The following is an 18,900-nucleotide window of genomic DNA, read 5'->3' on the forward strand; positions in this document are numbered from 1 at the left end:
GATTTGTTCACTTTTAAAACAGGTGATTTGGCTGAGCTCAGAATGAAAACTAACTTGTTCAGTTTGTAATTTGTCCATGTACCCACTGTGTTACGCTGCCTCTTAAGGTTTTCTTTAAAGTGCCAAGTTAGCGTGTTTAAAACAACCAGTATAAGTATAAAACCATTCTTCATTATTCATAGTCTATTATGTATATATATATTTTTTATATTTAGATTATACATTTAACATTGAGAATGGACTTCACTATAAGTGATTTCGTAAAATTAAAAACAATTTAATTTTTTCATTCTATTAATAATTAGGCATGGAATTCCCCAATATTATACATAATAGCAAAATAAGAGTTTAAAATCTTCTCTTTCCCAATATAGATAACAAGACACTTCATAAATTTGTTTAAAAGTTTATGAACTATACCTTGGTTTTTCTCAATGTAGAGTATAAGAGGCACAAATTAATATATTAATGAGTATTGTAATTAAATATATTTTCCCCTAAAAAATAATTATTTTACTTTTCTTAGTTGGGAAGTTTGTGAGGGATTTCCAATTAATTTCAACTGCTCCAGTGAGCTGATACCAGATCAATTTGAAAAGATCGACCTGGAGAACCATTTCCTGCACAACAAGGTCAGAATTATTTATCGCACTTAACAAGATGCCTTTTATGTGCCGGACACTTGGTCAATATGTGGTGATTGCATGGATATTTGTTAAAGTTCTTTGAAAACTATAAAGTATTTCACAAGTATTGGGGCTGGGTATTATTCTTTGTTGTTGTTAGGTGCCGTCCAGTTGGTTCTGACTCACAGTGATCCTACGTACAACGGAATGAAGCACTGCCTGGTCCTACTCCATCCTCACAATCCTTGCTATGTTTGAGTTCACTGTTGCAGCCACTGTGTCAGCCTAGCTTGTTGAGGGTCTCCCCTTTTTCGCTGACCCTCTACCTTACCAACCATGACGTGCTTCTCCGGGACTGGTCCCTCCTTATAACATGTCCAAAGTATATAAGACAAAATCTCTCCATCCTCGCCCCTAAGGAGCACTCTGGCTGTATTTCTCCCAAGACAGATTTGTTCATTCTTCTGGCAGTCTGCAGTATATTCAATATTCTTTGCCAACACTGTAATTCAAAGGAGTCAATTCTTCGGTCTTTCTTATTCATTCTCCAGCTTTTGTATGCATACGAGATCATTGAAAATACCAGGGCTTGGGTCAGGTGCACCTTAGTTCTCAAGATGACATCTTTGCTTTTTAACACTTTAAAGAGGTCTTTTGCAGCAGATTTGCCCAATGCAATATGTTTGATTTCTTGACTGCTGCTTCTGTGGGCATTGATTGTGGATCCAAGTAAAATGAAATCCTTGCCAATGTCCATATGTTCTCCATTTATCATGATGTTGCTTTTGGTTGTGAGAATTTTTGCTTTCTTTATGTTGAGGTGTAATCCATACTGAAAGCTGTAGTTTTTGTTCTTAATCAGCAAGCGCCTCAAATCCTCTTCCTTTCAGCAAGCAAGGCTGTGTTGACTGCATATTGTGGGTTGTTAATGAGTCTTCCTCCAATCCTGATGCTGCATTCTTCTTCATATAGTCTGGCTTCTTGGGTTATTTGCTGAGCATACAGATTGAATAAGTATGGTGAAAGCATACAAACCTGAACACTTTCTCTGATTTTAAACTACTCAGTATTCCCTTGTTCTTTTCAAACGGCTGCCTCTGGGTCTATGTACAGGCTTCACATGAGCACAATTAAGTGTTCTGAAATTCCCATTGTTTGCAATGTTATCCATAATTGGTATGATCCACACAGTCGAATGCCTTTGCAGAGTCAGTAAAACACAGGTAGACATCTTTCTGGTATGCTCTGCTTTCAGCCAAGATCCATCTGACGTCAGCAATGGTATCCCTCATTCTATGTCTTCTGAACCCAGCTTGAATTTCTGGCAGTTGCCTGTTGGAGTACTTCCTCAATGGTTTTTGAATTATCTTCAGGAAAATTTTGCTTATGTGTGATATTAATGATATTCAATGATTTCCACATTCTGTTGGATCACTTTTGTTTGGAATGGGCACAAATATGGATCTCTTCCGGTTAGTTGGCCAGGTAGCTGTCTTCTAAATTTCTTGGCATAGATGAGAGAGCATTGCATCTGTGTGTTGAATCATCTCAGTTGATATTCCATCAATTCCTAGAGCCTTATTTTTCACCAATGCCTTCAGTGCAGTTTAGACTTCTTCCTTCTATACCATCAATTCTTGATCATATGCTACCTACTGAAATGGTTGAACATTGAACAATCTTTTTGGTTCAGTGACTCTGTATTCCTTCCATCTTCTTTTGATACTTCTTGTATCATTCAATTTCTTGCCTATAGAATCCTTCAGTATTGCAACTGGAGGTTTGAATTTTTTTTCAGTTCTTGCAGCTTGAGAAATGCTGAGTGTGTTCTTCCCTTTTGGTTTTCTAACTCCAGGTTTTTACACATTTCATTACAATACTTTGTCTTCTTGAGCAACCCTTTGAAATCTTCTGTTCAGCTCTTTTACTTTATCTACTCTATGTTCAAGAGCAAGTTTCAGCGTCTCGTCTGACATCCACTTTGGTCTTTTCTTTCTTTCCTATCTTTTTAATGACTTTTTGCTTCCTTCATGTATGATGTCCTTGGTGTCATTCCACAACTCATATGGTCTTCAGTCATTAGTGTTCAATGCCTGAAATCTGTTTTTGAGATGATCTCCAAATTCAGGTGGGACATACTCAAGGTCGTATTTTGGCTCTTCTGGACTTGTTTTAATTTTCTTCAGCTTCTACTTGAACTCTTATATGATCAACAGATGGTCTATTCTGCAATTGGCCCCTGGCCTTTTTCCGACTGATGATATTGAGCTTCTCCATCGTCTGTATCTACAGATGTACTTGATTTGATTCCTGTGTATTCCATCTGGTGAGGACCACGTGTATAGTCACCCTTTATGTTGTTGAAAAAGGTATTTGGAATGAATAAGCTGTTGGTTTTGGAAAATTCTGTTGTGTGATTTCCATCATCATTTCTGTCACCAAGGCCGTATTTCCAAACTACTGATCCTTCTTCTTTGTTTCCAATTTTCCCATTCCAATCACCAGTAAATATCAGTGCATCTTTTCTGCACGTTGATCAATTTCAGACTGTAGAAGTTTGTAAAAATCTTCAATTTCTTTATCTTTGGCATTAGGGGTTGGTGTGTAAATTTGAATAATAGTCATATTAACTGGTCTTCCTTGTAGGTGTATGGATATTATGCTATCACTGACAGCATTGTACTTCAGTACAGATCTTGAAATGTTCTTTTTGATGATGAATGTGGTGCCATTCCTCTTCGATTTGTCATTCCAGGCATAGTAGACTATATGATTGTCCTATTCAAAATGGCCAATAAGAGTCCATTTCAGCTTACTAATGCCTAAGATTTCAATCTTTATGTGTTCCATTTCATTTTTGATGACTTCCAATTTTCCTAGATTAATACTTCATACATTCCAAATTCCAATTATTAATGGATTTTGCTGCTGTTTCCTCTCATTTTGAATTGTGCCATATTAGCAAATGAAGGCCCCAAAGCTTTATTCCATCCATATCATTAAGATTGATTCTACTTTGAGGAGGCAGCTCTTCTCAGTCATATTTTGAGTGCCTTCCAACCTGAGGGAAGCCCTGGTGGCGTAGTGCTTAAGTGCTACGGCTGCTAACCAAAGGGTCAGCAGTTTGAATCCGCCAGGCACTCCTTGGAAACTCTGTGGGGCAGTTCTACTCTGTCCTATAGGGTCGCTATGAGTTGGAATCGACTCAACGGCACTGGGTTTGGTTTTTTTGGTTGGTCCAACCTGACGGACTCATCTTCTGGCATTATACCAGACAATGTTTTGCTACTGTTTATAAGGTTTTCACTGGCCATTTTTTTTCCAAAAGTAAACCACCAGGTCCTTTTTCCTAGTTTGTCTTAGTCTGGAAGCTCTGCTGAAACTCAACCACCATGGGTGACCCTGTTGATATTTGAAATACCAGAGGCATAGCTTCCAGCATCACTGCAATATGCAAGGCACCATGGTATGAAAACTGAAAAGATATATAATATTCCTACCCTAAAAAATTCTACCTGAGTTGTGTCATTTAAGTACCATTGTTTAGCATATTTTCTTTACAGCAGCTGTTTTAATAAATTAGAATTGTTTAAGAAAGTCTTTAAGGTAGCTGTTATCTCTCTGTACTTTAGGATTTTACCTATTTGCTTTAGAAATTTTTTAAGGCAAAGAAAAAAAAATTTTTTTTTCTACAGTTGAACCATTCCAAAGAAGTAATGATTTTCTTGTTTTATTTTGAAGCTGGGAAACTCTACGTAGGGTTGTTGTACACTTTAGCTTCATAAATTTTAGTTTTTGAACATATGAAGTCAAAAACCAAAAGATACCCACAGGGATAGACATGCCCTGTCAACTGGCCTGGACTCTTTGTTCCAGATTGTAATCCAGAAGGCACATTGTCCCCACCTGCTCTTTTTAAATTTCTACATGCTGCCCATTCAGTAATATGTCAAAACTTATACTGAAAATCTTTGTTGTTTCAAGGAGCATATAAACATAAATAGTATAATTATAAAAGTTGATTCATAGAAATATTTCTAATCCTGTCTATTTTTGAGCAAATTTAGAAAAGTAAGTGGAATGGTACATTAAGAATTAATGCCTTTTGTATTTTATGTTTATCTGAGATTAAGACTTATTAGCCATAGGCCTGATCCTGTGGCTTTTTTTTGGGGGGAGGGGTTTGCTGTAACATTATTTCCTGCTCAATAAAATTTGTATGGCTGACTGTTGCCTACTCACTCAGTTTCCAAAATCTCATCTGGCCTTCATTGACCTCCATGATTCTCCTCTATTCTACCCTCACTCTCAACTTACCCGTCCAACCTTCTCGTTCTTGGTCCTCTCTATACCCTATTCTAAAGTCAGAGCTAATAAATTGCGTTCCATAACATGCTTTCACTTCGGTAAACTTGTGTATGATTTGTGTTGTTTTTTGCCTAGGATATACACCCATCACCACCACCACTGCCATTACCATTCTTGCCTCCTATTTCATCCCTCCCTGTTAAGACCTTGTTAAACTTTCTCTTTCATGAAGTCTTCGCGGATCCTCCAGAGAGAATTAATCCCTAGTTTAATCTCCTTTCGTCCTTTGAAAATTATTCTTAGAGTTTGTGTTTTGGGATAAGCATGTGTTTCATGTCTTGTCTACTTTATTGAGAATTCTTTGGGAGCAAACATTGTATCTTATTTATCTTTGTATCCCTAAGTGCTAGCACAAAGTCTTGAGTAATAGGACAAGTGCACAATACATTTCTGACAAATGGATTTTTTTTTTTTCAATTTAGCCATAATCTCTCTTTTAAGGCTCACTTTTTTTTTTTATTTTCCAATATGTTTTTTGTGTGTTAGCCAAGTCAGATTGTTCATTAGCTGTTTTCTGGAACATGCTTTATGCTTTCTATAATTGTGCCCATGTTTATTTCTCTGCCTGGAATTCAGCCTCTCTTCCTTTCTTTGTCATCTAGCACTATGTCTGCTGTAACACTGGCATTCAATATATGCTAGTTGAAATCCTGCCCATTATTGTAGCCCTATCTTATTTGTGCCTCCTTCATGAAATCTTTCTTCACCCCAAGCTCACCTCCAGAGCAGATATGATCTCTCTGACCCTGGTACCCTCATTGCATCCCTCTTGTGCCTTTAAAGTGACATTGAGCTAGATACTGTTCATTGTACAACATTTTTTGCATGATTCAAAGTCAACTAGTGCTCCAAGTTTGAGCACTTTTCAAGTCACATTGGAGTAGGTGGGGAAGAATGATAGACTCCACTGGAATTGCTGGGATTAGATCATGAAGAGTCTTAGTTCGATGTTAGCAATTCTGGATGTTTTTCTGTGGAAAATAAGGAGCAATTGAAAATATTTGAGCAAAGGCAAGATCTGATGTGATCCTTGTGTTAGGAAGATAGTTTAGGAGTCCTTGTCTTATCCTCCCTGCCAGATTAAAAATTCCTCAAGGGCAGAGGCTGTCTCTGTTGCAATATCTAGATGCTCAGAGTTAGCTAAAATGAATTGAATTCACTAGGCAATTAACTCATTCAACAGAGGCCAGCTCAAACCTGGAAAAAATGATATTATATAGATATTGGGGAAGCGAACCTAAAGGAGCTTCTGTCTTTGATTTTAAGTAGGATGTTACAAGATATTTCTGATGTTGAAAAATTACAGGATAACAATCCAATTATTTCCTCATTATTAATTGTCTCTAATGATTTAGCAAAAGTGAGAAAACACGCATCTTAAAGAAATATTTGCATAGTATTGTGTATTTGGAAAAAGAATTTGTTTTTGAATAACATTTTTGTCCAACCAAAATAGTAATGTAAGAAAGCCAGGATTTGATAAACTGGCTAGTAAACTGAAATTTTCAAAGAAACATGACTCTCCCTTAGCTATGAAACCTTTAAAATCCTCTCAGGAAAATGTCTCCAATTATATACAGAGAGGTGATCGGTCCATTGGGAATAGTAATTTAATAACCTGAAAAGGACCACTTTTAAAGATAGATTCAGGCAGAGGTGACAGATATCTCTAGGACATTTTATTTTAGAATCTTGCTGCTCATTGAGGTAAAGAGACACTAAGAGGATTACAACGGAGGTGGGGAGGGAGGGAGGCAAAAGCCGATATTCTTGATGCATACGTTCTAAAATTGGCTTGAGATAGAGAGATCAGTGCCCAGCCCCTGACTGTTCTTTTAAATCTCTTATTGACAAGTAAAACCTTTCCTACAGAGAAAAATTTGGAAGATATAATCCCCATTAGTAATGTGGGAGACAGCTACAACCCTGGCAATTATAACCTGTTGCTCTTTTATCCATTTAAAAAAAAAAAAAAAAAGGATTTGGAGTCTACTACAAATTGACACTTTGGTGAATACATCTTTCAACAGTTCTTTTGTTGCTTAAATTGACAACCTTTTTTTATTTGAATCGAGTTTAAGGGCAATAAAATTGTGTTTCCATGAAATGGAGGGATTTAGACTTCATGATAGTTAACATAAAAAACTTTTTTTTCAAGAGAAAAATAACTTGAGGAATACCTAGTTATGGGAAAATATAGCAGAAAAGTACCCTAGGGTTTGGCAGCTCATATGTTCTGCCAAAATTAAAAGGAAACTTACTTTGATTCCAGCTGTTTGCTGTGTGGCTTTGCAGGTATCAGCAGGACATTAGTGACAACTTTAGGTATGAAAACAGCAAGAAAGTGCCAAGTAATGATTTTAGAATCATGACATTACCTGTTACAAGTTGTTTGTAAATTCAGTACTTACGGATGCTAGGGAATGCATTTTTCTGTGTGCTGAAAAGGATGGGAGAAGAAAAATAACCTTTACTTTGCTATTTCTTTGGAGAGCAAGTCATTGAGAAATATATTTTCTAGAATAATTTGTATACTGAAGCAAATATAAAATTTCAATTTTGAACTAATTGACATTAGAACAGGAGACAGACATTTTAAGTAAAATTCCAAGTCCTGTCCTTATTTTTTAGATGAATAATTGAAAGCTATTTAAGGACTGCATACCCAGATCTTACATATTTTACCTTGTTTGGTTGCATAGTGGGGCCCTGGTGGCACAGTGGTTAAGCATTTGGCTGCTAACCAAACGGTCAGCAGCTCGAATCTGTCAGCCGCTCCTTGGAAACCCCATGGGACAATTCTACTCTGTCCTATAGGGTCGCTATGAGTTGGAATCAACTCAACAGCAATGGATTTGGGTTTTTTTTTTTTGGCTGTCTAATTATGTCCTCATTGATACTTTCTACCTTCACGCTTTCCCGGTTCTTAGTTTTAGAGATGGGAGGATTGATCAGAAATAGATTTAGGCAAGGGAAAAATAAGTAAATTTCAGGGAAAAGAGGAAAGAGAGTTTTATAACATCTTTTGTTGTCATGACTAATTTGTGTGTAAAATTATTTAGCTTGCCCCTGAATTCATTATCAAAAGTAAAAAACTTTATAAAATTTCTATGTGGTAAACAATTTGTTCAGAATAAAGATTGTAATCTATGCGATTCTCCTTTCAAGAAAAGTTTTATTACTTGATATTCTGTTTCTCAGTAGCTCTGTAAAAAAAGATCTTAAGTTTTTCTCTTATTTATTTTGAGTTCGTGTAAGAATGTGTTGAAGGCAGGCCATTCCACCTTCATTAATTATTTAGAAAAAACAGTACACAAGAAGTTTTAACTGGCCTAACATATATATGCATCATTTTTTTTTTTTTATCACTGGCTGTTTCTACATCAGCACAGTTCATATAGCTAAGCAAAGTTATCATGGTTATTTAAAGGGAGACATGCATACAGGTATTCAAAAGAATTAAAGAGAATTTCTCTTTTTTGATTCTCAACAAAACTTAAAAAGGCTTTCTAATGATATACATGATAGTATGTATTTAGATGCCAATCTCAACATAAATGCACACACACACAGGAAATATTATATCGAAGGCTGTTATTGCATATTTTTTCTAAATTTCAATATGCACAGTTTTCATCTCCCCATCCTCATAAATGTTTGGTCTAAAGCAAAACCGTCAGATTAAAGAAAAAAGAAGACGAAGTCACGGGGGAGAAATTAGATGGCCATTGTCACTTTTACGCATATCAGAGCCTCAGACTTGGCAGGACTTTATCTTGTTTTTCTTTTTGTTTTAATAACACAAAAAGAAGCTGAGTTAGTGGGCCTGGCTGTGTCTGCTGTATGTAGAATCACTTGGGAACTGTCCAGCAAAATATCTCTCGAAGAACAGCATGGTGTTCATACTGGGTGCCAACCCAAGACAGACACAAAGGACCCCTTCACTCTTCACCAATAAGCCAACTGTTAAAAGATTAAAACATGTTGTGGAGATAACAAGAATTTAGGGGCTGGCAGCAGGTGTTGTACAAAGAAGCATTTGGCAGTACAGTTCTTCTGTCTGACTAATTCCAGTCAAAACAATCTTCTGCCCGGTTGCAGAGGGGAGTTTTGAGTGTGATGGCAACTTGGAGTTAGGAGGTTGAGTAAGAGTGCTACTTTAAACGCTGAGTCCTGTGGAGGATGGATTAGTAGAATATAGTTAATCTTTGTTCAGACACAGTGGGGGATTCCCCTCCAGAATGCAGCCACTACTGGCTAACTGTGGAACACACTATCGAACAGCTGTAAGTCAAATCTGCTTATGTTGTGGGCTTGCTGTATTTTAAAATTCATATTCTCACATATAGAAGTCATACATATGACATTTTCTTCTCTTGAGAAATGACTGAGTATCATCCATTACAGAGTGTCAATTATATTAGTTGTATCTTTATGTTATTGCCTTACTACATTTGTAAAGTATTACCTTTTAAATCATCATTTAATTTCTATGTTTTAAAAAATTGATTCCAATTCATAGTGACCTTATAGGACACAGTAGAACTCCCCAAAGGGTTTCCAAGGAGCGGCTGGTGGATTTGAACTGCCAACTTTTTGGTTAAAAGCCGAGCTCTTAACCACTATGCCACCAGGGCTCCATTATATAGATTAATTGCCAATTATATTAGTTGTAGCCTATGTTATTGCCCTACTACATTTGTAAAGTATTGTCTTTTAAATCATGATTTAATTTCTGTATTTTCAAAAATCACCTGCTACTCAGTAAATATCTAGCATTAGCACATACATAGAGTGGAATTTTTTTAGTATTAGAAAATAATTTAGATTATTATTGAAGCAGTATCATGTACTGGCCTTGAAGCATAAATTAGCATTTTCCCATATTCCTATGCAAATAAATATTGGTACTTAAAAACTTAGCATGATTACCCAGGGACACTGACTATAGCAGTTACAAGATAAGGTTTATTAAATATGAAGTAGCAGAATTCCTACAGGTGATCTGAGAGCCTGATAATTTTACAATTAGGTCTAAGTGAGGAAAACTGGAAGGTGCAAGACATCTTTGATTTATGTAATCTGATAATGAACCTGAGTTGGACAGGTGCAGTGTCTCCCTAGTTAGTCCCCTCCTGTCCATCTACACAACTGTCCCTCAAGTCGCAGCTCATATCCCTTTAGTCTTAGGAGATTGTGTGGACTCCTGCTTGCCTTTGATGCCTCCATTCTATAGCCCATTATGTTTACCCTTGCTAGACCAGCCTTACTAAAAACTCCTGTAATCCAGTCCCTCCCACTTAAGGGCTTTCACTGGCTCCCTACTGTCCACTCAACTGCATGGCCTTATACTTTCACATTTGGGCCAAACTTACCCTTTGAGCCTACCCACAAATCCTAAGACACATTGATTATACCTTTTTATTCTTCATTGCTCCTGTCAAATTCTTTCCATCCTTCAAGACTGGGTTCAGATGCTACCTTTTTCAACCTGCTCCACTTTTTGATTGCCTCAGCAGAAATGATATTACCAGTCTTTGCATACCTATAATACTATTTAATCACTCATATGGAGCTTAATGGGAAATTGTGTGTGTATGAGTGTTAATATGTGTATATGTTATCGTTGTGTGTTCCTTTAGCATACGAAAATATTTTGTAATACTTCACACCAAACAGTCTAGGGATTGCATATCACAGTTGGTTCTCAACAAATAATGATTGAATAGAATTAAATGAGATTGAAAACTACTGTCTGAAAGAAGACCTTCTCAATCAAAAACCTTCGGTAAGTATGCTGAAGAAAGTTAACTTCCAGACTCTAAGTTAAAAATGCGTATTTCTCCTCATGATATAGGTGGATCCCAGTATTGTTCTACATGCCTCGGTTTCCATTGGAAAGCGGAGTTCCTCAAGTAGTGAAATGCGCGGCAGAAGTCAGGTAGCCTCATCGACCCTGTGGCCTGCAGCCAGTGTGTGGCTGATCATGAAGGTACCAAGAATATCTTCTCTTGCATAGTGACTTCCCCTTGCTCTCTGGCTCCCAGTGCTGCGCTGGCTCCCAGTGCCCTCGCTGCACACAGGCACGCAAGTGAAAGCAAGATAAATTATTGACTGTTAAGAATGGTACTGCTCTTGATATTGTCTAGCCCAGAGGACTAATGTATTTCCTCAAATGAGCATTTAATTCACTTTCAGACATACGGAGTAGTTCACACCCCAGAGCATATGTAAGTCAAGCATAGAGCTTATTTATGGTCCACAGCCTCACCATTTTTGTGGGATTTGTCTGAATATCATTTATTTCCATTTTTTAGTCTTCATTGTGGAGCTTCACCACCTCAACTTCACCACATTAGCACCATATAATGATTTCGCATACTGTCTTTGCAATAACGTAGTATTACCCAAGAAAACGAAACCCCTGAGTATAAAATGTGAACAATGCCTAACACATTATATATCTCTGTGTATTGGCAATATTTCTTTTTTTTACTTTATTGTCATACTATTAGCTCTGATTTAATGGAAAACATTTAATTGCCCTCCCCTTCACTCTTACTGGAGCCCTGGTGGCACAGTGGTTAAGAGTCATGACTGCAAAGTCACCCAGTCAAGTTTGCTACTACTTAGTTTGAGGGGAGGGAAATTTGAAACTATTTCTCAAATGCAATTTTGATTTGCCCTTATTATAATAATAATTGCCCTATTATTTTTTATTCTCTGTGAGTTAAAAGAATATAGAGTGTCATGGATTGAATTGTGTCCCCCCAAAATAATCTATCAACTTGGCTAGGTCATGATTCTCAGTATTGTATGACTGTCTACCATTTTATCATCTAATGTGATTTCCCTGTGTGTTGTAAATCCTATCGCTATGATGTAATAAAATGGATTAGCGGCAGTTATATTGATGAGATCTACAAGATTAGATAGTGTCCTAAGCCAATCTCTTTTGCGATATAAAAGAGAGAAACGAGTAGAGAGACAGGGGGGCCTCATATCACAAAGAAAGCAATGCCAGGAGCAGAGAGCATCCTTTGGACCTGAGGTTTCTGTGCTGAGATGCTCCCAGACCAATGGAAGGCTAATGACAAAGACCTTCTTCAGAATTGACAGAGAAAACCTTCCCCTGGAGCCGGCACCCTGAATTTGGACTTGCAGCCTGCTAGACTGTGAGAGAATAAACTTCTCTTTGTTAAAGCCATGCACTTGTGGTATTTCTGTTGTAGCAGCACAAGATGACTAAGATACAGAGCAAATTAAGATACAAAGGTATTAAGAGATGTTATTCTTACCAAGACAGAATGAAGTTAGATGAGCCGTTATTTAAGTCTGCTTTTGATTTGGAGACTCTATTAATTACTAAGCTTTATGAAGTTATATTTTGTTTTTGATTTAATAATAATAAAATCTTCCATTTCATTGAACATCTATTATGTGTTAGGCGTTATATTAGGCTCATTATACACATTATGGTCTCATTCAATTTTCAGAAACTTTTCAAGTTTGATTTTTATCGTCCCCTCATTATATAGCTAAAGAAACTGAGGTTAATAAGTGGCAGAAGGAGGATTCTCAGTCTGTCTGACTTCAAAACTTATGCCTTTTCACTGTAATATAAAACGTTGTTTTATATTTGATTAATCTATGGGCATGATGGAAGTGCTTTATAGTCCTAGCACTGCCACGGAATAGCTGTGTGACATCAAGCAAGTCACACACTGTGTCTGGGCCTTAGTTCTCTCACCTGAAAAGAGTTGGACCCCTTGATATTGAAGGATATTTTCTAGCTCTCTATTCTGTGATTCCATGGCATCTGTTTCTGGAATTTCATCAGAAAATCTTTACCTGTCTAAAATTTCTTCAGAAATCATTGAAATGCTTGATGAAAGGAGCATGGGCTTTGGAGTTAGATAGATTGGAATTGGAGTCCCAGCTTTGTCTTATGTGACCTTGGGAAAGGTACTTAGCTGTAGTGAGTCACCGTTTCTTCATCTGTAAAATGGAGTTAGTCATACCTACCTGACACAGTTTCTGTGGAGACCAGATGAGAAAGCATGTGTGAAGTTCAAGTGTATCATAACTGGTACACAGAAAGTGCTTCATAAATGCTAATTCTCTTTCCTCACCCCAAGCAATTCCCTTTTCCTTGTAGAATGCATGTTCAAACAAGGATTCTATTCAGTGTTTGTTGGAACCAAAATTCTTTAAAAATACTTTTCCTAAATCATCGTATATTCTTTTTCCACTCAACAAAAACATGAGGAATAGAAGTTACATGCTGAAAAGAAAACAGTTTTTAAAATCCTTTTGTATTGGACTCTCTTCCTCTTTTCAAAATACATCTTTTTAACTGTTTACGTAGAGAATTTTGCACATCATAAACCCCCAATGCATGTAAATAAGTTCCTTGGTGGTTGTCATTTATTTAAAATGTTGTGTTTGATTCACTAAACGAGAAAATTGTTAAGTGACCACTCAAACAATATTCCTAATCAATTCCCTTAGCAGGGAACCCTAACATTTAAAACAAAAGCAGTTCATAAACCACCTTAAAATGTTTAACCCATGGTATTTCGGCCCAGAGTAAAACTTTAAATTGATACAAAGGTTTCGGATTTGTTTCAATCTTTTCAGTTCATCAGTTCACTGCCCTTTTTTTTTCCTATGCACACATATTTCAAGTAAGCTCTGTAGTTACAACTATAGCAAGTGACACATGATAGACCCCAAATCGCTGCACTGTGAAATATGCACAGAAAAAAAGGACAAATGAAGATATCAAGGTCTGTTTTATTCTGCGCTGAACTGTAAAATGCCATCCTTGTTGGACAGAAGATGACTGGTTCTTAGCAGGGCTCACTGACTGCTAAGTTGTGGGTAGTATTTCACTTTCGGCTACTGTTAATATCCGGGGTTATCCAGGCATAATGACCTCACTATTTGTGACACGATGTTGGATTTTCTGGTTCTTTTAACTTATTTAGACCTTTCTCCCCGCTTCTCTTCATTGCAAGTCTGGAATGATCCTGAATCGAGCTATTACTCGGGGCTGCCTGGCTATTGGTCATCCAATCAGAGTCAAGGCTGCTGAAGGACCGTCACGAGAAGGATATAAATTAATCCTACAGAAAAGGTAATGCTTACGAGCTATTTAGCTTGAGATGGTAGATGTTAATTCCAAGGTTTCTAAGCAATCAAATCGTGATGCTTCTTGGCTTGGATTGGAAATTCATTAGATGTTTAAATTTGTATTCATAATATAAGTAGTAGTTTTTTTTTAACCTAAAATGAGCTTGAAAATGTATGCCACTTAGTTGGGTAGCGTTTCTTAAATATTTTTATAAGTGAAATGCCGGCCTTCGACATATACCTATGTTGTAGACAGGCTGCTGCTTTACTCTGTAATTATAACAACTTGTTTCTTTATTTCCACTTTGATTGCTAATTAATTTTTTTCAGTTCTATGTGTTTTTTCTCACTTTTTTCTCTATCTTCTGAATATGGAATATTGAAATATGAAAGAAAAATCAAGGAGACAAAAAAAAAAAAAAAAGCAGGCTTTCAAGGGATCTTAGTGTCCTTCCTGTCTGTTTTCTCTGACTTGGGAGGATAAAATTAAAAATAAAAAATAGATTATTTTTCAATTTAACAGTGAGGAATAATAGTGACTTATCTCTAACAGTCTGCTAGTATTGTTTTCTAGAGGCTTTCTTTTTTCCTCATTTGCTTTTTGGTTTCAACTAGGGTTGGCAAAAAAAAAAAAAAGAGTTCTATATACTTCAGGGCTTAGAAAGCCACAGCCCAATTACTTCTGGCTAGATGGGCAATTAGGGTGTTCTTACAGCTGAAACCAGAACTACCTCCTGGAAAAGGGTGCGTAGACACCAGAGAAACTGACCTAGCCAAAAATACAGAAGAAAATTTTTTATGACTATTAAAGCAGGCTGTCTAACATGCGTAGGAATATGCATACTGATTAAGAATGTAGGCTACAGAGTCAAATTGCCAGGTGAAAATCCTGGCTGTACCGCTTACTCTTAACAAAAACTGAAATAAAAAAAAATATCATTTACAATAGCATCAAAAGTGTGAAATAGTTAGGGATAAGTCTAACAAAATATGTGCAAGACCATTCACTGAAAACTGTAAAACATTGCTAAGGGAAATCAGGAAACCCTGGTGGCATAGTGGTTAAGTGCTATGGCTGTTAACCAAGAGGTTGGCAGCTCACATCCGCCAGGTGCGCCTTGGAAACACTATGGGGCAGTTCTACTCTGTTCTATAGGCTTGCTATGAGTTGGAATCAACTCGATGGCAGTGGTTGGTTCAAGGCAAATCAAAGAAGATGTAAATAAATACAAGCATACTCCACGTTCGTGGATTGGAAGACTCACTATTAGTATGAAGTACATTCTTTCCAAATTGATCTAAAAATTTAAGGCAGTCTGAATTAAAACTCCAGAAGGCTTTTTCTTTTTTTGTCAGAATTGTCAATCTGATTTAAAAATTAATATACAAATGCAAAGGACTTAGAATAGACAAAACAACTTTGAAAATGAGGAAGAAATGTTGGAGGACCTGTGTTATCTGAACTCAAAGCTTATTATAAAGCTACAATAATACAGACAATGTGGTATGGGCATTGGGATAGACAACTAGAACCATGAAACAGAAATATGCTCACACATATATATATGAATTGTTTTTTGACAAGGTATAAAGGAAATTCAGTTGAGAAAAGATATTCTTTTTGACAATTGGATACTCATATGTAAAAAATGAACGTTAATTTATACCACACATCATATACAAAGATTAACTCAAAATGGATCATAGACCTGTATATAAAACTGAAAAGTATATTTAAGATGAAAACATAAGAGAAAATCTTTGTGACCTTGGATTAGGCAAATATTTCTTATATATGACACCAAAAGTATGAACCATAAAAATATAAATTTATAAATTTGACTTCATCAAAATTGAGAACTTCTCCTCTAAAAATATACTACTAAGAGGCTAAGAAGATAAGTCACAGATTTAGATAGACACTTTACCAAAGAGTGTATAAGTTGGCACATGAATAGATGCTCAACATCATTAGTCATTAGGATAATGGAAAATAAACCCACAGTGAGGTATCACTACGTATCTATTAGAATGTTTCATGTTTAAAACCCACCATCTCTTTGTCAGTTTGTTGTATGGTGGTGGTTGCATGTTGCAGTGATACTGAAAGCTGTGCTGCCAATATTTCAGATACCAGCAGGGTCACTCATGGTGAGACGTTTCAACAGACTTTGCAGACTAAGTCAGACTAGGTAAAAAGGGTTGGCAATGTGCTTCTGAAAATTAGTCAGTGAAAACCCTATGGATCACAACAGAACATTGTTTGATATGTTGCTGGAGGATGAGCCCCCTGGGTTGAAAGGCACTCCAAATATACTGTGTCTGCAACAATGGACTTATTAATACTACCAATTGTGAAGATGGCACAAGACTGGGCAATATTTTGTTTTGTTGTACATGGAGACACCATGAGTTGGCCCCAACTCAATGGCAACTAACAGTGACAACAATGTTTAATAAAAGATTGACCATACCAAGGTTGGTAAGGATGTGTAGCAGCTGGAACTCTCATATACAATTAGTGGAAATATAAAATGATGCAGCCACTTTGGCCAACAGTTTAGCACTTTCCCAAGATGTTAAAGACACAGGTAACTTATGACCCAGTCGTTCCACTCCCAGGAATTTACCCAAGAGAAATTAAATGTCCATACAAAGACTTGTACATGAATATTCATAGCAGCTTTATTTGCAAAAGCCCCCTCCCACCTGCAGAAAAAAAAAAAAACCCTGGAAACAATTCCCATGTCTATTAATAACTGAATAAATAAACAAGTTGTGGTACATGCATACAATCGAATACTACTTAACAGTAAAAAGGAACAAAGTCTTGATACACTCAATAATACGGATGAATCTCAACATAATTATGCTGAGTGAAAGAAACCAGACCAAAAAAGAGTATGTATTTTTTAAATTCCACTTAAATAAAATTGTAGAAAATGTCAGTTGCTACCTGGAAATAGAAAGCAGATCAGTGCAGGGCCTGGGGGATATGAAAGTGGGGAGTGGAGAGGGGATTATAAAGGGGCATGAACAAACTTTAGGGGTGATTTTTGGGCATAGTAGATATGTTCATTATCCTAATTGGGGTGCCTTAATAGGTATATACTATTTCAAAATTTATTAAATTTTACACTTTAAATATGTTCAGTTTATTGTATGTCAGTTATACCTCAATAAATCTGTTTTTAAAAATCCTAAAAAGCAAGCTAAGAAACAAACCAAAAATTAAAATGATGATTAGAGAGTGACTAAGCAGTTACTTTAATGGGTGATGGCCAAGGAAGGGCTCTCTTAGTGGCTTGGTCAAAATGGCAGACTTTGGAAAGGTTATAGCTAGGCATGCATGGGAACTGAAACTAGTGCCACATCTCAGCAGCTGATCTGGGCTTAGTCCACTGAGGTTTACTGCTTACCCTGACCAGGATTATCTAGGAATTGGATAGGGCCGAAGTGGCAGACCCAATGTCCTTGTTGCCTAAAGAGGAGAGATCTTGGGCAAGGGAGGAGATGATAATTAAACAAACAAATAACAGCAACAACAAACTGTAGTAAGTTTAACTTTAAAAATCTCTACTTACAAGAAAGGGTTTTACTTAATCTAGAAAGGAAGAGATGGAATCAAGGAGAAAGGGGCATGGATCTTTATACAAATGAAGACTATTGTCTTTTTATTAATGCAAAAATGCAGAAAATTTGGAAAACTAGAAGTCTCATTTACTGTGAAGCTATGCTTCATTTTTTGGATAGCAGTGATGACCAAGTTTCTTAGAGCTTACTTCACCTCCAGCTGCATCATTTCAAATATGTTCATCTTTGTCAAAGCATGTGAAGTACCTGTGTGGCTTTTTTTTTTTTTTTTAGCATAATAATAAATATTCTTACATGAGAGCAACTTCTAAAGACATAATTTTTCCCTCTTCTCCTAAGTAGCATAATATGATTTTAACAAAAGCTATGAATCAAGACGTATAATGGTTTCTATAATGCTAAAAATAATAGAACTAGCACTTAAAGTAGCAACCTGACAACTCACAAATTATATTGTAAACATATCATGCCTCATTAGTTCAGTTACTCGTATTATTCTTATCCAATATAGCACGTGCTCACACATATTTGTCTTTTTATTATTTTCTCTGGCCATGACTGGGTGAAAGGCAAATCAACGATATCATTACCAAGTGACCTAAATGGTCTCAAAAATCACACACACAAAAAAGATGCTTCTCGCCAAAAGATATTTTGGAAGTCTTTGTATAGATAAATCAATTAGGTATGTTGGATCTGGCCCTTAGTGTGAAATTCAGACTAATTACACACACACACACATACACACACACCGAGGTTAGACTGTAGAGGTTAAAACTGTAGACCCATAGATCTTGTTTGCACATAATTACAATTTTTTTTTTAAATTAGTTGCAAGCCTATAGCAATAGGGAGCTTTCACATACAAAAATTACAGATTTCTGGCTTTTCTAGAAAAAAATCAAAAGAATAGGCAACACTGGACCTGCATTCTGTAATGACACCAACCAGGCAAGAACCGAGTGGCAGCCTTTCCCTATGGCAGCCATCACACTTAGCTCTAGCCTGCTTCATTCATTTCCATGGCCTGTCCAGGCTCCTAACCAAAAAAGCCAAACCTCTTGTGTCGAGTTGATTCAAACGCATAGTAACCCTTATATGACAGAGTAGAATTGCCCCATAGGGTTTCCAAGGAGTGGCTGGTGAATTTGAACTGCTGACATTTTGGTTAGCAGCT

The 18,900-nt window shown here is 36.6% G+C and overlaps 1 protein-coding gene across 1 annotated transcript in view; it reads left to right on the forward strand.

The window, feature by feature from the left end:
* Nucleotides 1-18,900, forward strand: part of DCDC1 (doublecortin domain containing 1) — a 522,229-nt gene that overhangs the window by 248,451 nt on the left and 254,878 nt on the right. The window contains exons 13-15 of the mRNA XM_064289443.1: nt 527-632; nt 10,852-10,986; nt 14,015-14,133. Of these exons, the coding sequence (XP_064145513.1) occupies nt 527-632; nt 10,852-10,986; nt 14,015-14,133 (360 nt within the window). The remainder of the gene's footprint in view (nt 1-526; nt 633-10,851; nt 10,987-14,014; nt 14,134-18,900) is intronic.

Source organism: Loxodonta africana, chromosome 7, assembly GCF_030014295.1.
Source record: "Loxodonta africana isolate mLoxAfr1 chromosome 7, mLoxAfr1.hap2, whole genome shotgun sequence".
Lineage (NCBI taxonomy): Eukaryota > Metazoa > Chordata > Mammalia > Proboscidea > Elephantidae > Loxodonta > Loxodonta africana.